The 23107-nt window shown below is 50.1% G+C and overlaps 1 protein-coding gene across 4 annotated transcripts in view; it reads right to left on the bottom strand.

Annotated features, from left to right (window-relative positions):
* Positions 1 to 23107, bottom strand: part of SEMA5B (semaphorin 5B) — a 113841-nt gene that overhangs the window by 4834 nt on the left and 85900 nt on the right. For all 4 annotated transcript variants that reach the window (XM_004745445.2, XM_045088823.1, XM_004745446.3 and 1 more), the window contains exons 5-13: positions 14257 to 14319; positions 13776 to 13874; positions 12845 to 13058; positions 11894 to 12179; positions 9421 to 9556; positions 7872 to 8079; positions 7566 to 7773; positions 923 to 1040; positions 601 to 782 (exon numbers count right to left, since the gene is read on the bottom strand). In XM_004745445.2, the coding sequence (XP_004745502.2) occupies positions 601 to 782; positions 923 to 1040; positions 7566 to 7773; positions 7872 to 8079; positions 9421 to 9556; positions 11894 to 12179; positions 12845 to 13058; positions 13776 to 13874; positions 14257 to 14319 (1514 nt within the window). The remainder of the gene's footprint in view (positions 1 to 600; positions 783 to 922; positions 1041 to 7565; positions 7774 to 7871; positions 8080 to 9420; positions 9557 to 11893; positions 12180 to 12844; positions 13059 to 13775; positions 13875 to 14256; positions 14320 to 23107) is intronic.

Here is a 23107-nt window from a genome sequence, read left to right as displayed (position 1 = left end):
CTCCAACATCCCACGCTTTGATCCAATCTCAGACACCACTCACTATTGTCTACTTTGACTCCAATTTTCAAGTTTTGGCTGTATCACTTACTGGCTGTATGAGCCTAGGCAAGTTACTGAAAATGTCTGTGCCTCATAAAACTCTTATCTTTAAAGTGAGGATAATGATTGTATTCCTACCCCATGAGGTTGTTTTGACAGTTCAGTCAATACATGTGTAGAGAATTGAGTTATTTTAAGAGAATCCAGGGTCATACTTAGAGGGGATGGCAATCCAGGATGGGCACCAGCTCTGCCTACTGTACCACCATCCTATGCTATCCCTCGTGTTTGGAACAGCAAGGCTTATTGAGGCCATGATCTGTGACTCTGGGCCTGTCCAGCCTTCCTGTTTGTATCAAGAGCCCCCACAAGGCAGAGACTTCTTTCCCACTAGAGTGGAGGGCTCATATTTTAGCCACCTCTCCAGTTCCCTGCACAGTTCTGAAGTGGCTTCTGTCCCTTTGTGGGAACACCTGTCTGGGGATGCCCCATTTCCTCTATTCTACCCCAGCCCCTTTTCCAGTCCAAAGCAGCCACCATCCAGGTATCTTCACATACCTGGAACAGTTGGCAATGTGGATGGCTGGCCCCAGGCAGTCTCGTCCCCCACAGCGGGGTCGGGGGGAGTCACAGGCTCGAGCCCGACAAAGGCAAGAGCCTGAATTGTCCCCATCCAAGTGCTCGCATGGTTGCCATGGTGACCACTGGCCGAAGCCCCCATCCCGAGTCACGTTTCGAACCTGCAGATACACATCAGTGGGTCAAAGGAGGCAGGGAGAGGGAAGATACCAGGTCCCAGGGGACACGCGGATACTGATGGAGAGTCATCGCATGAATTGGGGGGAGAGGTCCCAGGTGGGGAGCATGAGAGGGTTCTCACAGGACACGCTGTTATGTTCTGGGTCCAGAGGCTCATGTTGGAGCTGTCCTCAAGTGTGCTGCACCGTTGCTGCTTCCCGTCCCAGCCGCAGTATGGGTCCCGTGCCCCCAGGCACGCCCTGCCAGACAGAGGTCCTGAGACTCAAGCCTGCTGGCCTCCCAGCCTCACCTGTAACCCATGAGCACACCTCGCCACTCCCCTCTGGGTGCCCTGATCCATCCAGTTGCCCTCCAAAGTAATAACCAAGCTCACTGAACACCTTCTGTGCCAGGAATAATTTTAAACACCTTATGAGCATGAGTTAATTTAACACAACAACCCAATGCAGGAGGTACTGTTATTATCCCCATGTTATATAGAGGAAACCCAGAGAGCTGAACAAGGACTCAAACCTTTGCCTTCCAGGGCCCACACACTTAACCTTGCCTTCCCCAAGCCTGGGTGTCCCGTGTTCCCCATCTAGGCCCCACAGGAGAAGATAAGGGGAACAGAAATCCAAGACAGCAGTGCTGTGCCTCTCTGCCAGACACTATGAAGATAACTCCATAAAACACGAGTGATGAATGAGGGACAGTCCGGCTCAGGGTTCTCAGCCCTGGTTGCACACTAGAATCACGAAAGAAGCTTTTAGAAAACACCAATACCTGCCCCTTCCATACAAAAATGTCCAGGGAGGAAGGAGGAGGTTTTAAAAGCTCCTATGTGATTCTAATGGAAGCCAAGGTGAGAATTACTGGGATCCACAACACCACATTTTTATTGTATAAAGGAAGAGACAGTCACAGAGAGGGAAGAGGAGTGTCACCTAGATCACATGAATTACACATGGCAAAGCTGGGGCTAGAGACTAGAATTCTTCTTTCTAGGAGCCTAGACTTCTTGACCATGATTCTTCCACCATGTTCTTTCCTCCCAGCTGGAGGCTGTGTCTGACTTCACCCACTGAGGGAACCTAGCCCCATGCCTCAAGCCACAGGCATAGGGTCAGGGAACACCAAGGCATGGTCCCCTCTTGGGCACCCACATGCCTGTGCTGCTCAGCGGCAGGAACCAGAGTCTAGTGCGTCAGCATCATGAAAATGAGTGCAGGCTGCCAAGAGAGGGAATCACGTGGCTCACATCCCCTTTCCCGGGCTCTCAGGGCTGGTCTATCTGCAATGACCTAGAGAAGGTAATGGTTCACACAGCAATGAATGTCCCAGATGCCTCTACTTCTCACGTTCTAGGGCTCCTCTCTTCCCTTTCTCCTTCAGATGTATTCATTGTATCCTTTATAGTTTTTCTTTTAAAGATTTTATTTATTTATTTGTCAGAGAGAAAGGGAGAGAGAGAGAGGCAGCACACAAGCAAGGAGAGAAGCCAAAAGAGGGAGAAGCAGACTCCCTGCTGAGCAAGGACCCTGAGGTGGGGCTTGATCCCAGGACCCTGGGATCATGACCTTAGCTGAAGACAGACATTTAATCAACTGAGCCACCCAGGCATCCCATCCTTTGCAATTTTTTCCCCCAAAGATTTATTTATTTATTTATTTGACACACACACACACAGAGAGAGAGAGAGAGAGAGAATATCCTTTGCAGTTTTTAACAACAACAACAGCAACAAGTTAATGTTGGGGGTCCCTGGCTGGTTCAGTCAGAAGGGTGTGTTATGCTTGATCTCATGGTCATGAGTTTGAGCACTACCTCAGGTGTGGAGATTACTTAAACTAAATAAACACATAAAACTTTTATAAAACAAATCTCTAATAGTAAGATTTCAAGGAGGAGAAAAAGAGTATGGAAGTTATGGAATCAGAATTGGCTATTCATTGCTAAGTAAATGGAGTAACAGATTCTGGAGCCTGAAGGAAGTACCCTTTGCTGGGATGAACCCACTGCCAACCCCAGGGGATTCTGGGTCCCTTCTGCCTCCCCTTCCCAACTTCCACCCCTTTTACCAGACATGGCTGCTCCCCAGCAGTGGGCCTGCAAGACAGGGTCTAGAGAGAGCACTGGGAGTGGGGGCAGAAACTGGAGGCCAGGAAGCAGAATACGCTTCAGGTAAAGGGAGGTGGGGGGAGTCCACACCATGACGTGACTCTGCAGAGGGATTTTTGATGGGCCAAAGAGGCCAAGGATGTCAAAGGTGAAAGGAATCTATGAAGGAGTCAACGGTTTTCTCCTTTTGGTGTCTCCAGGGTAGAATCTTTCTTTCCTCTCAAAGCTTCAGGGAGAGTCTCCCATCAGGTGAGTTCTTTATTTTCAGTGGAGTTCAATGGACCATGTCAGGTTCCAAAGAGAAATAAGGTTATATGAGAGAGCTCACCAAGCGGGGGGTGGGGCTTCCCCTTGTTGCCAGAAGCAGCTGAAGATGCTGCCCCTTGCTCAGGCAGCCCATGACCTCATTTAAGGGGGGTGATGCCTGGGGCTTCAGTGGGTGAGGCCCATGCTGGACCCTAGCAAGCACACCATCGCCTGCCCGGGAATCCAGAATGCTCATCTGTTACTCAAAAATCTGTTTTCATTTTATTGACTCAAGGACAATTTGTGTAAATTGTACAATATAAGTGTGTTCGTATTTTCATTTGGGGCCACTGGTTTGATGCGGGGGGTGTTTCACCAGCAGAATGCATCAAACTAGACACCATGGGACTAGATACAGTACATAGGCAAAGTAGTCCCAGCAACATGTGGTTTCGAGATTCTGCTCTCTGGCTGATGCATGGGCCAAACTTGCCGCTAGCAAATCCAGCCCATCAGAACTCACTAAAGTCCACACTTCTGAGGGTATTTCCATCAGGTCTCAGAAGGCAGAATCAAACTCCAGAACCAACTGACAGGGCGCTTCAGAAGCAACACAAATTAAATAAAAGAGAGCCATGACTAGGGATGAATAATAATAATAAATAAAATTCTACTCATCAGAAACTAATGTCTGTCAGTAGAGAAAATGGAGAAGAGCAGAAAATTTGAATCAGTTTGTACAAGATAAAAGCAGATGATTCTTGAGGAATGCAATTTTGCCTCATGCTACTTCTTTCATCTATGGTCTAGCCAGTAGACTAGACTTTTGACGTCAAATTGGAAACTCCTAGGGATCTTTTAAAAAGCTTCAGCAAACAAAATACCCCCCCCCTATCTCTGGGCATTAGGGACCAAAGTTGGCTCAGCCACTGGAAGCTTTTAAACACTCCCCAGGTGATTCTCAGGAACAGCATGGTGGAGAATTGTTGTTCCGGGGCCATGTTGTTCAGGGCTCCCAAGCCAAGAGACCAAATGCCTTGTCTTTCCAATCCATGACAGAATAAGAAGGGAGGGAAGAAAAGCTCAGACTGGCCCCAGAACCCTGACTTGGGGTCCCTTACTCTCTCAGCCGGCTCTCAGTTCTCCCAGACAAGAAAGAGACCAGATTGCCCACAAACATGCCTGCTCTGCCGTTCCCCACTCCTGGGCGCCTGATGGGGCTTACACGACTCCCCCAGAGCCAATATTCAAGCTCTTTTCCTGGCCACATTTGCTGCTTTTGGCCCAAGACCACTCCAAAGCTTATAGAGCAGGGAATGTTTTTAACAAAATTAAAGCTCCAAGGAGAGAATTAAAGCGTGTCTGCCTGCAAAAAATGGGTATCAGTTGATTATTCCTTTCATAAAAGCGGCCATTAGACCAATAAGATATCACCATGTCTTCTTTACTGCAGTGTCTCAGGCAGCCATTACAAAAGGGAACAGGTTCATTCCGTGGGCTGGGAAGCAGGACAGAGACGGATGGTGTAAGTTGAAGAGTGGGCAGATTCCAGCACGGGGTAGCACTAGTCTCACAGCGGGAGCTGTCCAAGGTGGAGATTGGGAGCAAGTGGCCATCATTTCAGATGGCCAAGGAGGAAAACCCAGATTTCCTATAGGGAGTGAGGCACCTTCCTGAGCCAACCGGTATAGACACCCCCACACCCCCTCCAGTGCAGCATGAAAGGCATGCTGAAGGGAGGGAGGAGGCGGTTCACACATAAAACACTTGCTTTGCAGAGCCTGTCAACAGCTCATTCCCTCTGCCCCACCTCTTGTGGGCCTCGATCTCTCTCTGGCCAGCCCAGGGTCCTGGGTATGCCCCATGGGGCTGTGATTTGCCTGAGCCAAAGGAGGGGGATGGAGACAAGCCCCTGGATTCTGGGCAGTGGAGGGGCCTGAAAAGGCCTCTGCCAATCCACCCTCATCCTCCTGCCAGCTTTGGAAGGAATGAGGTAAAAAAGCATGAAATGTCTATGCTAGGACACGGTAAAACCTAAAACCCTGTGACAACCTGCCCCCAACAGCACAAATTCAGATATAGTGTGACAGTTGGCTTCCAGACTCTGGGGTGCACAAGGTTGGTGACTACAGGGCCTCACTCTGGTCATTTTATTACCGTCGCGATCATGAGACCTCACATTTTTAGATCCACCTAGAGCCTTACAGCAGCGTCTCACTGTACATGTCAAGCACTCTTATCTCAAATTCAGGAATCCAGAGAGGGTGAAAGTATCAGATTCCAAACTGACCTTGTTCTACCTTGCGGTTCCACCCGGCCACGGGACGCAACCTCCCTGTCCCTTCTCCGCAGCGTCACGTGAGTGGGGCAATGTCCTGGCGTTTTCCTTCCCCTGGTTCCCCTGCAGACCCTCGTATCTGGCCCGGAGCCACGCTAGCTCACGCTGGCCAACCGTCTTGTCCCCACTGTCTGATTGATCTTTGTCAAACACCTATTCATGCTGCCTATCACTCCCCTCCCCGGCTCAAAGACCACTTCAGTGCCCACAGGCGAAGGTTCAGATCCCATCTTCCCTTGGCGTTCCCAGCTGGCCCGAGTCCCCTTCCCCACTCCTCTCCTGCACCGACCTCCTCTCAGGCCATATGATCAATGAGCTGAAGGATCAGTCATGTGTGCAAGGCCACTTTGTGCCTTGGGCTGGACGTGGCCCCCTGGTGAAGTCTAAAAACTACTGGGATAGTAGTGGGTTTGCCTTCAAAGATTTACCAGCTCCTAAGCAACAAGACACACATGAAAAGTTTAATAACAACACAAGAGTTGAAGCAGAACACAAGGTACGGGGGAAAGGCCGTCAGCAGAGAGCCTGCGATTCGTGCCAAGCAGTGCTGCCTGAACTCAGCGTGACAGGTGCTGAAGCCCCCGAGAACCCAGGCGGCTGCAGGGCCCCGCCATGCATTTGTGGAGATAAGAAGGGAATAAGGACGCCAGCTACCATGCGCGAGCACTTCCTGAATGGAATTCCCAGTCCTTACAATATCTCTGCCAGAATGAACTATCATTTGCTCCATCACAGTTTCCTCCTATTTTCCCCTGAGAAGAAACTTCGAAAGTTGAAGTAGCTTGCTCAGGATTGTGTAGCTAGGAGATGACGGAGCTGAAGGAGAAGCCCAATTCTGCCATGGGAGCCCCGCTTACGATGCCCCACTGTCCCTCCCCACATGTCCACTACCAGACATCCACAGCGCTGGGGGAAATGAGTGTCCTGGGCCCATTTCATCTTGTCTCCCTCCTCCCACATCCACAGTCCTGCAAAGTGCTTTGAGCACTAGAGCTTGGTAAATGTCAGGTGTTTTGTGGCTGGAGCCAGGGGTTGGGGCCGAGGGGAGCCTAAGTGTCTGCTCTCCCTTTCTTCTTCCCTGGTTGCCACCCCGTGACCATCCAGCCTCCTCCCCGGGCGTCCGGCCCTCTGCTCAGCTCCTGGCACATCCCACAGGGACTGGAGAATGACCCTTGGCAGCAGGGGTACCATGTGTCTCTCAGATCTCAAGGACAGATGGGCGTGGCCAGGAAGCTTCTGGGTTGCAAAGACCACGGGAGCCCACATGGCTGCGGCTGTGCCAGCTAAGGCAGCTTTTGATTTATCTCGAAAATGAAGGGGCACCGCTCGGGGGGCGCTTCACATGGTAGGAATCAGAGATACATTTCCATTTGGCTTCAGAATAGGTTTTTGTTTTTCCCCTGAAATGCCAGTGCCATCATTGCCAAATTCATGAATCCACTTGAAGCTGAGGTCCCAAAAGCAGTTGGGAAGCAAATACAACCAACAGCTCCACATGGTTCCTGATCCCCACCCCACCCAAGCCAGGTCTCTCTGTCTCTTCTAAGTCCTGAAGGAAGAAAAGCAAAATTCTGATGCTGACTCAGAGAGAGAGTCCTCTCTGATCTCCCCACACATCTGGGTAGTAAGTCCTGTGGTTTCAAAGATAAAGACCTTTCTCTGGATTAAAGGGGTTGAGAATAAATCAAGTAAGCTAGAGACGGCTGACAGGCCTGAGCTGCGGGGTTGACACAAGGAATAGAGCGGCCACCCTCATTTGGGAAAGCACACACCTTCCCCGGGCAGTGATAAGTGGTATATGCAGACTAGCCCAATTAACCTTTACAAAAAGCCTGCGGATATTTTATGACCCCGGAATTGAGGTTAAGTGACTTGTCCAAAAGCAAACAACTGGAGACTGGGTCAGGAAGCCACCCCAGGCGGCTTCAGAGCTCTGCCTCTCTAGAGCCACCTCCGAGGTGTGACTGGCAGGGCCTAAGCCTGGAGAGGGCCAGGGCCAGGGCCAGGGCCAGGACCAGGACCAGGGCCAGCCCGCCCACCCGCCCTGCAACACCTCCCCCACTCCCCAGCCCCGGCTTACCCCTGGCTGCGGTAGGTGGCGCACCTCTCCAGGGGGACCCGCAGCACGCCGTCGCTCAGCCCCACGAAGAGCGCGCGTGCGCTGTGCAGGATGCGCAGGCTGCGCAGGGGCTCGCGGCGCCCCGGAGGAAGGACGTGCAGCTCTTCCAGGTAGCAGCCACGGAGGCTGCGGCTCGCGGTGGACAGGGCCTTCAGGATGGTGCCCGACTCTGGAGGGGCCAGAAGAGGGGGGCCTTGAAGGCCCAGCCCCGGCCTCGCCCCTCAACCACCTCCCGACCCGGGACAGGGCCGCGCGCCGAGGGCTCACCGGTGCCGATGTAGAGCACGTGGTAGAGCGTGTCCTTAGCCTGCACCAGGTCCACCACGAGGTGTGAGAAGCGCACGCTGTCCTGGGTGACACAGGGCTCGGGGGTCACTGGCTGCACAGCCTCGCTCATCAGGAACAGGCGCTGCGCGTCCTGCAGACTGCGCTCCGTCAGGTTCTCGTTGGGGCCCACCTCTGGCAGGGTGCCGCACTACAGAGGGGAGGGCGTGGGGGTCACGCAGGCCCAGCCGATGGGCCGCCCCGTCCCCTGTCCTTCCTTATCATAACCCAGGCGCCCGCGGGCAGGTCGTGATTACTCGATCCCAGCCCCGCCACCCCCACCCTGATATCCTCTCTCCGTTCCCTGCAACCCCTTCCTGGGAGGAGAGATGCCTCTTCCTTGAGAACTAAGGGAAAATGAGGCTGGGAAGATGCAGAGGAGGGACCTGCGAGGGACAGTGAAGGGGGGGGCGGGGGATGAAAAAGGGGCTGGGTTATCGAAAAATGAATCCTTTGAGTGTGGATATCAAGTGTCCTGAGATTTTCTACTGTTTCTGTAGGTGCTTCTCCCCCATGCTGGGCCACAACCTGCCTTCCTGATCCTGTGTTCCTACCAGCTCCAAGTTCTTGTGCCTTCTAAAGCGGAGCTGGAGGGCAGCTACCATTTATGCAGCATCCTGTCAGGTGCGTGTTTAACCCTTGCACTTATCTTTTTTTTTTAATATATATTTTTATTTCTTTATTTGACAGAGAGAGATCACAAGTAGGTAGAGAGGCAGGCAGAGAGAGAGGAGGAAGCAGGTTCCCTGCAGAGCAGAGAGCCCGATGTGGGACTCGATCCCAGGACCCTGGGATCATGACCTGAGCCAAAGGCAGAGGCTTTAACCCACTGAGCCACCCAGGCGCCCCCCCCCCCCCCCTGCACTTATCTTTGAGGTTGAGAGTGTTATCCCTAGTACCAGATAAGGGTAAAGAGATTCTGGGAGGTTCGGTGACTTGACCCATCCATCAGCATGATCCCACTGCAAAACTTGAGGTCTTCCCATACTCCATACTGCCCGGTGGGCAGGAAGTTGGATGGATTCCAAAGTTAACCATCAGTAGCTTCTTTTGCCTCATGGCTCTTTCCCCTTCTCCATCACAGCACTAGGGATGTTCCCATCACCCATGGCTGGACCCTGACCACTCCTGGCACTCAGACCCTCCAGGAAATAGTACCCAGGCTGGGTAGACTGCAAGCAAATTCCAGCTAAAAATCCCCCAGTTCTGACCAGACAGCTTGTAAGTGCTCCCCTAGTTCCCTACATTGAGTCTCCCTGGAGGTGTGAGGTCACATTTAGAGATCGCTCAGAGCGTGCTCCCTTGCTCTGCATGCCACCCACTTTCCCGCTCTCACTCCACTGTGCTAGGGAATCTTCGCAGACCCCACAGATGGGTGCAGACCAGCACGGATGGGTCGGTGTTTGCACCAAGCAGCTGGGAATCAGCTGGGGGCTGGTTATCTAGGAAAAGCTGCTCTGTGAGGAGAGGGAAAGGGGAGGAGAAGCTGTACCTGGAAGTTGGGGATGGGGTTAGCGATGGGGAGCCAGGCAGCCCTGGGGTTCTCCTGGTAGCGAAATGGGCCATTAAAAGCCTGGGAGATGGCGCTGAGGTTGAAGGCGCAGACAGCAGAAGCCGCAATGCTGTTTCTGAAAGGCAAGAGGTGGTGGGATACTGCCCTCCCTGTGGGCATTGGTGCCTTAAACCCCACTGGTGGCCGTCCAGGCATGACGTGGCACAGCTCCGAGGCCTGCTGAGGACCTAGCGCAAGACCAGTGCTCTGCACACCAGCGGTGTCACAGAAGGAGGGCATGCAGTCTTCGCACTCTGGAAACCCTGGGAAAGGCCCCCTGAGGAGAAGCCCTCTGGGAGAATTCTGTGCTAGCTCCTCACCCCTTTCCCTTCTCCAGTGGGAGGGTCAGATAAAGTTAGGGTTTTTCAGACATTTAATCTGGAGCCCACTGTCAGAAATATGTCCCATGACAACATGCACCCGAGCACACACATCTGTAAAGCATTTTCATGAAACAATACCCTTACCAAATGCATTGTACTCCACTCTTTTGATTCCATTTTATTCTGCTTTTTTCATTTTACTTGACGTTTCAAGCTGGTTATCAAACCACTGATTCCTGCTGCTGCCCACCCCAGCCTGGGCCGGACAGCCTCGTGAGACCTGTTCAGTCCCAGGATCAGGCGTTTCTGGGAGTCCGATGTGAACAGGTCACAGAACCCATAACATGCCAACAAATGTTTCTAGTTCTGTTCTCTGCATTTATTCCCTCTCCCAAAGGTGTCCATTACCCTCCCTACCCTTTCTGCCTTGCCTCAGCACCTCCATCACCTCCATGGTTGCTGTGCTGATCTCATGGCTGCCCTTACTACAGCCTGTCCAGTCTCGTGGAATCCATTCTCCACACAGCAGCCACGGTGAACATTTCAAAATACGCATCCAAGCTAGTCTCTGGCTGGCTTCAAGCCCTTCAATAATTTCTCCTTGCTCTTAGAATAAAGATCAAAACCCTGAAGCAGTCTCTAAGGACATAATTCTTCCTGTCCCAGCCCCTCAGCCTCCTCTCCTGCTTCTCCTCTTCCTCACCCCCCAGGGTCCTGCCACACTGGTCCGACTAAGTTCCTGACATTTCTCTCTTCCCACTCCAAAGCTCTGAGTATGTTGTTCCCTTGGGCTGAAATGGTCCTCTCCCCTAGTTAACTCCCATTCATCCTGTAAATGGCACTTCCTCCAGGAAGCCCTCCCTGATCACCATCCCTCCCTCCACACTGGCAGAGACTTCCCTGAGCACTGCCCTTTCCCTTTGTAGCATTCAACACAGTTAAAACTGGATGTTTAATAACTCCCATTTCTAGAAGGTAAGTCCCTTAAGGGCAGAGCCAGCTTTGCTTTTGCTCACTGGTATCCCTGCTTGTGACAGGCACCACCACAACAGGCACCTGACATGGAGAAGGTACACAATACAGAAACTATTTCCAATCCATGCCAATGTCATCACTTTCTCCCCATGCCTCTACAGCAGCTCCTGCCCCTGCCTCATGACTGTCCCCTTTCTGGTGCCAACTGCCGGACTGGTCACTAATTCCTGGTTGTTGGCTCATGGCGTGCATGGACTGTGATGCCTGGGTGTCCCTCTGTCTTGGATGGTCTCTCTGCTCCTGTTTCCCAGTTTTACCCTCATCCTTGTCCATCCCCTCAGACTGTGCTTCCTGTAGCTAGCCTGGCCCTCCTCCAGTCCCTGCTACTGGGGGCCCAGGGTAAGCACACGGCACTCTACGCTCACATGTTTCCGAGGTCCTCACCAAGAATCCCGCACAGAGTTGTGTAAGACAAACGAGTTCCTCGGTCTCTGCTGCCTGTTCAGCACTCTGTACGTGACAGTCACCTGACAGGGTCAGCCTTTACACAGAAGGGGATGAGGCGAGGAGGGCCTCGTGATCTCCATGAGGGCTACTCTTCCTTACACCCAGGAAACAAAAGGGGCTCCGAATCCCAGCCTGTGTCTCCCAGTGCTGGCAGGACTGCCAGAAGACTCTGCTGCTTAGGTTTAGCAGGATGGTGGAGTCCTGAGGTCGGAAGGGACCAGAAAGAATTCTCTCTGAGTTTGCCCATAGGGTGGCTGCTCCTGGACCCTCCCAGGGCTGCTATCCCCTCATCCAAGGCAGGCCATTTTCCTTCCTCCCCCAGCAATTTCTTCCTGCACGGAGCCATAATCCAACTCCACTTACTTTCTTCAGATCTGGCCTCAGCCTGCCCTTCAACAATTCAGAAAAAGTGCTCCCCCCTCCAAAGGCAGCAAGCCAGAGCAAGGGAGGAATGTAGGATCTGGGAGCAAGTTTACCCCAAAGACCGGCTGGAGCGCTATTGCACTCCCCACTTTACAGAAGGAGAAACAGAGGCCCAGAGAGAGGGACGTGCCCAACCCCACTGGTCTGCGAGGCGGAGAAGGGATGGCAGCGGGCCAGGGACTCACACGTTGGTGGTGAAGACCCCATAGATAAGGTCCTGCTCAGGAAGGTGGAAGGCACTCTGCAGCTCGTTGTAATAGAAGGGGACCTCGCCTGGGCGGGAGCAGTTGAGCCGGGCCTTCATGAACGTGGTCCACGTGTCCTCCAGCAGGAAGCGGCCCCCCACGTCGTTCTTGCACACTCGGGCCACGCGGGAGTACACAGTGCGTCCACAATCGTGCTCCACCGCGTTTTCCCGCAGGAAAAAGTATGCAAACAGCCCTATATCATAGGCTGCCACGAAGTTTGGCTCTGCGGGGCAGAAGAGGAACAAAGGGGTGGGTCAGGCCAGTGGGGAGGAAGGGGAGAGGTGACTTCTGTTTTCCCAGATGGGCATCCTGACACTCCTGGACAGTTGGCGGACCTGGGGGCTCTAGCTAACCCTGTTCCCACCTCCACTATGAAGTTATAATAATAGTTACTATGAGCTACTGAGCCCTCACTGCACACCAGACATTATTATAAGTACTTTATATGATCCTCTTAACAACCTATGAGGTAAGTGCTGTAATTATCCTCTGATTACGGATGAGAACATTATGGCAGAGAGAGGTCAAGTACGTGCTCAAGGCCACACAGCCAGTCAGTGGAGAAGCAGGAATTCAACTCCAAGGGAAAAGAAACTCCTACTGCCCTCTCCTAATCTGTTCTTTCCTGTAACCCTTTCTCCTAATGAATTCCCAACTCCTCTTCAGCCCTCATATCCTCCCCTCCATTTGTTCTGGGTACACCTGTGATTTCATTTGAAGTCCATCTCCAGTGTACTACTGTCCTTGGTGAAACATTGGCCCAATTCTGGGCATCTCAAGGGAGGCGGTGTGATCCCTTTCAGAGGCGGGCAGGGACGAGGATCGAAAGGGGTCAGGGCAGGCCGGCTGGCAGGAGATCCCCCCACCCCTGGGCCTGGGCCCCCTTACCATTGAGCCACTTGGAATTATACTGGGCCGTGCGAAGTGGTGGCCTGCTGCCCAGGCTGCGGTAGATGGCGGGGTCCCGACCTGAGAAGTCAATGACGGTGGCCGCATAGAGCTCCCCCTGAGAGGAGATGACAGCTGTGGAGTTGTGGCGCGGATCGTAGGGGCAGCGGGCCACACCATTGATCTTCTCTATGGTCCGGCTGAGGTTCCCCACCTGGGGATGATGGGGAGATAGGGGCACTTTTCCCTGAGACCCAGGGGCTGCATGTTCTCCCCTCCCCACCGAGCCCCAGACTTTGCTTCTTCCTGGGCCCCTGGTCTCCCTGTCTCCAACCTCTTCCTTACTCCCCACCACCACCATCGTCCCTCTGAGAGAGCCGCCATCGTGGAGGGAGGAGCTTGTGCCAGGAGCTCCTTCGGCCTCTGTTCCCTGCCCCACCCCCAAGTCAGGACCCTCCACGGTGAGGTTGACTGACAAAATAGAGTAGACCCAGTTAAACTGGAATTTTGATGAATTACTGTTTAGCATAAGTATGTCCCAAAGTTTTCATGGGATATACTTAAGCTAAAATATAATTTGCTGTTTATCTGAAATTAAATTTAAGTGGGCATTCTTTTTTTGTTTTGGGGTTTTTTGTTCTTACTAAATTTGGCAACCTCACTCTTTGTGGTGTCTGGGTGAGAGATTCTCTCCATGCCCTTTACTGTTTTTATTTTTTAAATATTTAATTCATTTATTTGACAGAGAGAGAGAGAGCGCGCGCGCAAGCATAAGCAGGGGGGAGTGGCAGGCAGAAGAAAAGGGAGAAGCAGGCTCCCTGCTGAGCAGGGAGCCTGAAGCAGGGCTTAAGCCCATGAGCTCAGGACCACGATCCCGAGCCAAATGACTGAGCCACCCTCTTGAGTCTGCCTTACCCTGAGGGGGCCCCACCTGTCTGCTGGAGCACACGGGGGAAAAGGCATTGGTCCCGCACATGAACACTTTCCGGCCAGTGACAATCAGGACTCGCAGGTAGTTCTGACACTCCTCCTAAAGCAACCGGGATAGAGAAGTAAGAGAGGGACCCGTGCACCCCGTGTGGGCCTAGCTGTCCTTCCTTCACGCCACTGCACCACAGACATCTGAGAACACTCCCCTCTGCCCCTGATGCACCCTGCTCCGAAGTTCAGGTTGCCTCTGTGGACCTCCTCTCCTCTCACACCTCTGCCCCCAGGTCAGCCCGCTCCACCAGTGCCTGCTCCCATGCTCAGTGCTGCCTCTTTAACTGCCCCCAGAACACCCCCCCACACACACACACACACACTCTCCAGGCTGGGCCTCTCTGCAGGCGGCCCCTGTCCCCACATGGTGCCCCTCTGTCAAGCCTCCCGCCAGCTCTAAGTCAGTCCCCTGGACCCCCAGAGCCACTTACCTCGGTCTTCCCTTTGCTTTGGCAGGAGCGGCGCGAGTCCTCGTTGGAGGCCCACTCTGTGGCCTGTGGGAGGAGCACACAGACATCACACGGCTGTGCTGCTCACCGTCGTGGCAGGCAGCAGGCAGGGTTGGGAGAGGACCAGAGTTGGGAAAGGGTCAATGACAGCCAGTGGGGTAAGTGTCCCCCTCACTGCATCCATGTGAACTCAGAGGGCTGCCAGATCTCCTTACACAGAGACCTTAAGGAGGTCGTCCCCTCAGTCCAACAATGCCCCCACTTGGGTCAGGGAGGTCTGCAGTAACAATGTCTCCATGTTGAACCATCCCCAGGCAGCTCTGTCCTAGGACCTCCCCTTTTTTCCTCCCCCAGGCCAGCCGGGGAGCTGGAAGTGGCCAAGGAGGACCTTTAGGACCACCCCAGACCCAGAGTGGGAGATGGAAAATGTGCCTCCCTTATGGGCCAGATGGCCCTCAAATGGGTAGGAGGCGGGGAGGGAGGAAAGGCTAGATTTGCAAACCTTAGAGACAGACATATTTCATTTTCCCACTATTATCTTGCAAAGTGTTTTGTTTAGTTTTGTTTTTCCTTAACAGGTAAAGAAACTCTTGATTCTGTGTGACTTGCTGCTGCCATGTGGTAGAGCAGGGATTGGAACCCAGGTTCTTGATTCAGAGGCTCTGTGTGTTTTTTCTCTTCATCCCACTGTCTCAGAACCTCAGTCTTCCTGTTTCCTAATTGCTCCCCCTTCCCCGACTCTGTGCTGCCAGCTTCCCTTGTAGCATGACCCTTGCTCTGTCGTGGGGTGCACCATGGGGTGCTTGGGGATGGGGCTTTCCGCTCAGGGACTTATGTTCCCCAGTATTCTTGGCATTAGGAGAGGGCGGTTCCACCTAGGAACCCGCCCCTTCCTCTTCACCCATTCTGTCTCTACTCTCTCACATCCCTCCCAGCCTCTGAAGAGCAGGGGCAGGAGGAACGCTACCCTCCATGTCCCGGCAATGCCACCAGCCCTGGAGTGGGGCTCCTTATAGATTTCTGGGTCACATGGATAAACTTGAACTGCCTATCTGCCCTGGGAGAGGGAGCCTGGAGCAAGCAGTCCTTCTATCCAAACAGGAAACAACAAAAACAACAAAGCCAACCTGCTTTTAATTTCTCACAAAGCTCCTTCTTGCCTGCAGAGCTCCAGGGCCAGGGTGTGGGAGGGGAAGGGGGCTGGGAGAGGAAGCAGCAGGCTGCTGTCCACCCACAGCTCCCCAGGCGGCTGCTTTGTGGGGCAGAGGGAGGGCTGACTCCTGCAGAGCCTGGAATCAGGAGGTGGGGAGTGGGGGGAGACAAGTTGGTCATGCCTCCGTCAGCGCTATGAGCAGACTGGGCTCCTTCTGCCACGCCAGGCCTGGAGCACAGGCTGACCTCTGCTCCCAGACCTTGGAGGGCAAAGGACCCCTGGCATCTGACCTCAGAGCCATAGGGTTTATCTGGACAGGGACAATGGAACCATTGTCATCCTCAGACCTCCATCAGCTCCCTGGCTGAGCCTGATGTGAGAGGAAAGAGGGACATAAATAAGCAACTCAGGGGGCCCCAGGGACCCGACAAGAGCAATGGCCCACAGACACTGCAGAGGTTTGGGCCTGAAGCTCCAGACAGTGGGAAACTGCGTGGGAAGGAGGGGCTGGGAGCTGGTGGGCAAAGGGGCCTTGCTCATAAGGGGGTGGGAGTTCCACTGGGTGGGTAGGGAGGACAGTTGTGCACCATCAAAAGCAGTTCAAGTTACCCCGGGCTGAACACCCAGACAGGCACTATGCCACGGACTTGACAATACCTCCCTCTTGGATCCTCACTGCCAGTGAAACATGTAGACTTTTGCTCATTTTATAGGCGAGGATAATGAAGCTCAGAGCGGTTGAGCAGTTTGCCCAAGGTCACAAAGCCAGTTAGCAACAAACCTAAGATACAAACCCGGACAGTTAGCACTAGAGCTGAGCCCTCTCTGTTATATCCTGCAGCTTCTCACTCACAGTGAATACATTTCTCAAGCCCAAAGTTAGAACATATGGCCCGAAAAGGATATGTATATTTATAATGATAACAGCACAGAACAGACTTGTTTGAGTCATTTTGAAAATTTTTATTTTATTTTAAAACTTATTTATGTCCAAGTAATGATGTACAGAGTTGAAAAAGTCAAATGATATGAAAAAATTAATAAAAAAAAAACCCCGACAACCCACTCCTCCTCCAACTCCTCCTATTTCCTAAAGACAACTACTTCCAATGCTTTTAGCTATTTCTGTGTATGTGTATGTTTTAATAGAATTTCTTTTAACTTAATTTTTTAATCCAATTTCTCAGAAATATGTATCAGTCTCAGACTTTCTCTTCTGACTTCCTGTTATGGAGGTAAAGATTTTTCCCAATCACCCATCCCATTCTCCCCCACCCCAAAGCACACATACATTTCTCTTTTCCCCATCCTCTCATTGTAATTATATAATAGTATTTAAAATGTTAAAACAGTTATTTGTTTTTAAATTAAAATCAACATTGGTATTTGCATTATTATGAATATATACAAATTGTTCACTACTACCAACCAGTGCCCTGGATTTCGCTGAATATAAAACACCGTTGATTGCAATATGAAATACCAAGAAAGGAAATATATCGCCAATCAAATCTTTATTACTTAAAATTTTAATGTAAACTTATTGAAAGTACTCTTATTTAGATTTACAAGTGTTATCATCTATCAATCTTGTGTGTACAAAAAAGAAAAACAGAAACAAGATTAATTAAGTATTCTTAAACCTTCTTTGAATTCAGAGTTTGCCTCTTCTGAGTCACTTTACAGTGGTCGGTGCTCATTTGTTTTGTTTGCTTGTTTTCGAGGATCATGTTTTTGAATTGCCTGGGGCTTCAGGGATGCAGCAATTCTTAAAGGGTATTCCACTCTGGTCTCCAGAATTTTCTTCCAAGCTATGGATCCCATTCTGGAAGTTGGGATGCTGGTACTTTCTTGGTCTTATGAGAAGGTGTCCACAGAAAGTTTTCCAAAAAATCAGGATTCATATTCCCTCCTCATATGATCCTAAAATGGTTTGTGGCCTGAAATGTTAATGGGTTGCTGTTATCAGACTAATGACCAAGTTCACGCCTGCATAGGCGAGGACAACTCAATCAGGACGACAGTCTGGCTGTCGGGGATGGTAAGACGCCACAGAAAGACATGGCCTGATTTCAGACTCATTAAAATGTGAAAATGTGCATCTGAGAGTCAATGCAATCATGTCTATTCTGATGAGGTTTCCTTCTTGACCAACTTTTTATTTTCCTGAACTGAATAATTGCCTTGGTTTTCTTCATTTGCTTGTTTTGCGATGTACTTACCATTAATTTCTTCCCGAGTGTTCAACAGATGTTACAAATCCCTCTCAATATCACTTGTATCATGTAAATACAAATGGTTCTGATCATCCATTCATTCCTGTCCTCCCCTCCTGCCCCAGCCTCCGGCCTCCTGCCCCAGCCTCCGGCCTCCTGCCCCAGTGTGCCCTGGTTGTTCCTGGGGTCTCCTATTTGGTTGTTATCCCGGGACTTACCTTCTCTCCTTTCCTTTTTGCTAAATCCCATTTTTCCCATTTTTTTGATTTACTTGCTTATTTTGGTGAAATACATTTCCAGTATCTTCCTAAGAAAAGGAACATAGTAGATCAATTTTTTAAAAGTTTTAATCTATTCATTTATTTAAGTAATCTCCACACCCAACATGGGGCTCAAACTCACAAGCCCAAGATCAAGAGTCCCATGCTCTTCTGGCTGAGCCAGCCAGGTTCCCCATGGCAGATTAATTTTTTTAAATTCTTGCGTGTCTGATTCATCTATTTTCATACTTGATCGGTAGCTATGATACAGAGTTCTAGGTTGGAAATAATCTTCACTCAAAATTTTAAAGACATTTGTTCTTCCATTGTCTTTTAGATTCCAGTGTTGCTATGAGAAGTCTGATGTAATTCTTTTTTTTTTTTTTTTTTTTTGAGGAGATGGGGACAGAGAGGGAGGGAGACAATCTTGAGCAGGCTCCATGCTCAGCACAGAGTCAGACGTGGGTGTGGATCTCACGACCCTGAGATCATGACTTGAGCCAAAATCAAGAGTCAGATGCTTAACCAACTGAACCACCCAAGCACCCCAAAGTTTGATGTAATTCTTACTCCCCAACTTTTGTAGTGACCATTTTCTTTTTCTTTAGACTCTAGGTTTTTCGGTCTTCTCTTTCATAACAATATCCTAAATTTCACACTGACGTGCTTTAGTGCATGTCCCTTTTGGGGACTCATTCAGCCCTTTCAATGTGAAGACTGGTCCTCCACATTGGCAGATATTCTTATGCAATTTCATCTTTAATTTCTTCCTCACCTTTTCCTTGGTTCCCTTTTTTGTAGTTCATTAATGCAGTCAACTGTTGGCCTTTGTCCGTTGATCCTCTGATTTTCTGTTATTTCTCTCCTGTTCTTCATTACTTATTTTTGTTGTTGTTGTTCTAATTTGTGGGAGATTTTTCTTCACCCTCCTCTTTTATTGCTTTGATTCAACTTTTATTTCCCCAATCTCATTTTAAATTTCCATATTTTTATTTATTGTTTTACAAAACATTTTTATATCTCAGAAGATTCAATTCATTTTTTCTAATTCCTTTTAAAAAATGTTTTCTTATATTTTTCTTATTGTCCCTGTTTTCTTACAGCTTTCTTAATTCTATTTGTTTGTTTGTTTTGGTCTTTCTCCTTCCCTTTAGAGGCTTTCCTGATAGGTCTGGTGATTTGGGGCTATTTTTTAATATTTAAAAATAAATCCACTAGCTATTTCCCACTGAAAGGAACTGGCCTCTTAGAGTAATGGCTGATTCCAGGTCTGGGGTTAGGAAATGTACAACAAGGCAAGTTTGGAACATCTCCTCACATCAAACAGCAAGGATGCAACCAAAGGCAACCAGGGTCATGATGTCAGAAGACCCAGGAACTAAAATGAAGAGGCAACCTACTTGCAGAGAAGGGATAGTCATGAAAGATAACTCCAATGGACTGAAACACTTCAATAATGTTTAAAGCCATTTTGAGTTTGTAATAATAAGAAAAGAATAAAATTAACTGATCATCATTGACAGACTGATCATTGACAGACACTAGCATATTCTTTGAAAAGTGGTAAATAAAGAATATCAAAATTTATCCTGCGCTTCCTATAGGACTCTATGGTTGAGTAACCAAATAGGAGATGAAAAGTTTTTCTTTGTAGAATCCAGCTCATACACTGTAACATCTGCAGAATTAATGGATCTGGGAAACAATCATCAATGGCTGCTAACATTGATAAAAACAGAATACTCTGTGTGTCCTAAAAAAAGCACACAATAATATCTACAAAGTAAGCAATCTTGCAATGATCTAAACTGAATGAAGTCTTTAGATCTAGCAATCAATTTACAGATGATACAGAGAATAGAGGAACGTGTTACAATGTACCACTTGCATGGCAATCAGCAAAATCCAGACTGTGGAGAACTCTATAGGGCAAATGACCAAGTTTCTTCAATAAATAATTGCACAAAGAGAGAAAGGAGAGAAACACTGTTTTAGCTGCATACCCCATTAGTGTCTTTAGCCTTCTTGGAGTCTTAAATTTTGGAGACTCGCCAGTTAGCTCTTTAGAGAAAGGGTCTTAGTCTCCCTTTGTTGGGGGAGGGGTAAAATGGATGATGGGACTGCTATGTGGGATGGGATAGGAACCCTGGATTCTAACCTCTCAGTTTAGACAATTTCAACTAGTTCCCCGTCTTATCGTTATACCTCATCCTCACATTCCACAATACCTAGCAACCCAATTTCTGAACCCTTCGGGTGCAGGGGGTGCAGCTTACTTCTGTGCCATATTTTCTTCTGTAAACTGTTCTGCTCTGCTGAATCAGTTATGACTGTCCATCCATGTCCCATCTCCCTGAAATATGTTTAATCTCTTCTCCATTGACATCTCTCTGTCATCGTGGATCCAAACAATTAAAAATTCTTCACTGTCCTTTTAATGGGTTTTTGTGAAGACGTGGAGATAGATATGTATGATCAAGCAATGTGCCATGCATAAAGTTTTAAACTAGGACCGTGTCCCAGAAATTCCAGTATGTTAATCTCTGGTAACTACATGGTTTTTTGCTATGGGAGAGAATGGACGAGTTGGTCAGGAACTGGAGAACTCTTTGCAGAGACTCAGCACCTCCCTTGGACACCAGTGACAATGGCTCAACATTAAAATATCCTCTGAGCATTAAGTCCACTATTCAGCAGAGGTTAGATTTCAAAGAACTTGATCGCTGCCAGACGAGGCTGGAGAATGTAGCGATAACTAGAAGAGAGCTCAAAATCAGCTTCACTGCCAAGGCCGAACAAAGCCCCATATGCGTGCTGACACGTATGTGCAGAACAGACTGCGTTTCTGCACTTTCGAGACATCTGGCAGCCCAAGGTCATAAATCCATTGCAATTAGGCCGCCAGTCAACTCATCCCCTGGAACCCCTCCAGCAAAGGGCAGAAAATTGACAAATCCAAGTTAGCTCATCACACTGTAGCCCCTGTCACTGTGGACGACTGGTCACCTTTTCTTTCCCCAAACCACTTTAAGTTACACTAATAAATAACCTCCACAGATGAGGCGATTTGACTTCCCCTTCCTGTCCACAAGCATGAGTACACACACACACACACACACACACGCGCACATGCACACACACACACACACAAACACGCCTGCACGCGCACACACGCCTTCTGTGCTGCTTCACGCATCTCCCCTCCCTTTAGCATGCTCAGCATTTCGATTTTCCTGAAGAAATAGTCATTTACATAAATTGTTTAATAGGGGTCGGGTACTTAGAAGTCCTTTTAATGGACGCTGGTTTGCATAAACTGTTTGTGATTAGATTTTCTTTAATTATTTAAACTATCAATAAAGCATGGAGCTTTAAGTTTGGTTAAATCCTACCTTGGGGCCAGTGGGGTGATCATTTGGCTGCAAGGAGAGGTAGAGCCATGGGGACTCCCGGGGCATATGGGGAGTAGAGGAAGCCGGGCAGGAGGGGGGTTGCTGGGCCCTTCCTCTCTACTGTGGGCAGTGGTCTGCTCCACTTTGGATAGCAAATGCTTCAGACTGAAAGCTTATAAGCAGGAACCCAAAGCCCCAGAGAGGGCAATGGAAGGGCACTTGTTGAGGTCAGGCTTCTGTGGTCAAAAGTCAGGGCTTGTTCACCAGGCCAGATGACAGACGAGGGGACTGGAGGCTGGGGCTCCCCCCCCCCCCAGCCTCTCCAGGGAATGCTACGCAGCTCACTCCAACTTCTCTCCCTCTCTCCACTTTGTGGCTAGAAGGTACTCACTATGGGGGGTGGATGTGGGCATGAAAAGTATTTATTCTTGGGGCGCCTGGGTGGCTCAGTGGGTTGAGCCGCTGCCTTCGGCTCGGGTCATGATCTCAGGGTCCTGGGATCGAGTCCCGCGTCGGGCTCTCTGCTCAGCAGGGAGCCTGTTTCCTCCTCTCTCTCTCTGCCTGCCTCTCTGCTCTGGATCTCTCTCTCTGAGATCAAATAAAAATCTTTAAAAAAAAAAAAAAAAAAAAGAAAAGTATTTATTCTTCTCCTGAGTTCTGTCATGGGGAATCCACTCTGGACTCCTGAGATCAGGCCCCAAAGAGACTCCCTGGTAAGGTGGTAAAACCAATTCCTGGTGCACCTGTGGCTGATTTGCCACCGCTGAAGCTGAGCCCTGCCCCTAGTGTGAGTCCCCAGTGTGCCTATGGGGCCAGCATAAGGTCTCTTCCTAGGGCTGAGGCCAGGTCCTCACAGAAAAGGATGAACCCAATGCCAGGCCTCATCAGCAAGCCAGAGAGTCCTAACATCTGATCAGGTGTGGGACCTGGGATCTGCTGTCAAGGACACCTGGGGAGGCCAAAACAGCTGGGTAGCTCCTACAGAAAAGATACTAATTTTGGCTGCACACTGGAATCACCTGCAATTAAAAAAAAAAAATCCCAGTGCCCAGCTGTACCTCAACCAATCAAGTCTGAATTTCTGAGGGTGGCACCCAGGCATCAGTGTTTTTTAAATCTCTCCTGATGACTCTAGTGGGCAGTGAAGGGTGAACCTCTAGCCACTGGCTAGCCACTAGCCACTAGCCACTAGCAACGAGCCAGGCTAGCTCCATTCCCAACCTGATCTATGCTACCCAGCTCTGGAAGCTAGAAACCTAGATGGCACCACAGGGGCTTAAGCCTTTGGCTAAGCCCTCCGGGGCTGCTAACTTCCCCAACTCCAGGGGTCACCTTCACGGGGAAGACTGTGCTGGGTACGTTTGATGTTGTGACCCTGTGTTTCTGTCCCCTGAAGATCTTTCTCTTCTCTCCATCCCCATTCCACTGCCTTAGTTCCATTTTCCCCACTACACACTTGGGTTCTGGCAGTTGCCTCCTAACTGGCTCTTCCACTAATCCATTCCCTGCACCAGGCCAAGTGATCTAAACACCAAAACTGGTCATGCCACTTCTCTGCTTAAAACACTTTGGTGAGCCCCATTGCATCCAATTTAACATATAGACTCCTCAGCTCAGCAGTGAAGACCCTCCAGTGTGGCCCCTCTCTTTCCCCAGGCCTCACTTGCCACCCCTCTCCCAGGCACACCCCATGATCCCGAGCACTGGGCCCCTCAGCACCCCATGCTATCTCACACCTCTGTGTACCCCCCTCAGTTGCTTGGCAAACCCCCATCCTTCAAGCTCCAGCCCAAGGGAAGCTTTCCGAGAAAG

This window comes from Mustela putorius, unplaced genomic scaffold (assembly GCF_011764305.1).
Source record: "Mustela putorius furo isolate JIRA1106 unplaced genomic scaffold, ASM1176430v1.1 tig00003834_pilon_pilon_pilon, whole genome shotgun sequence".
In the NCBI taxonomy this organism is placed as follows: Eukaryota; Metazoa; Chordata; class Mammalia; order Carnivora; family Mustelidae; genus Mustela; species Mustela putorius.
Note: the sequence above shows the minus strand (reverse complement) of the source record. Positions and strands in the feature narration are given on the sequence as shown.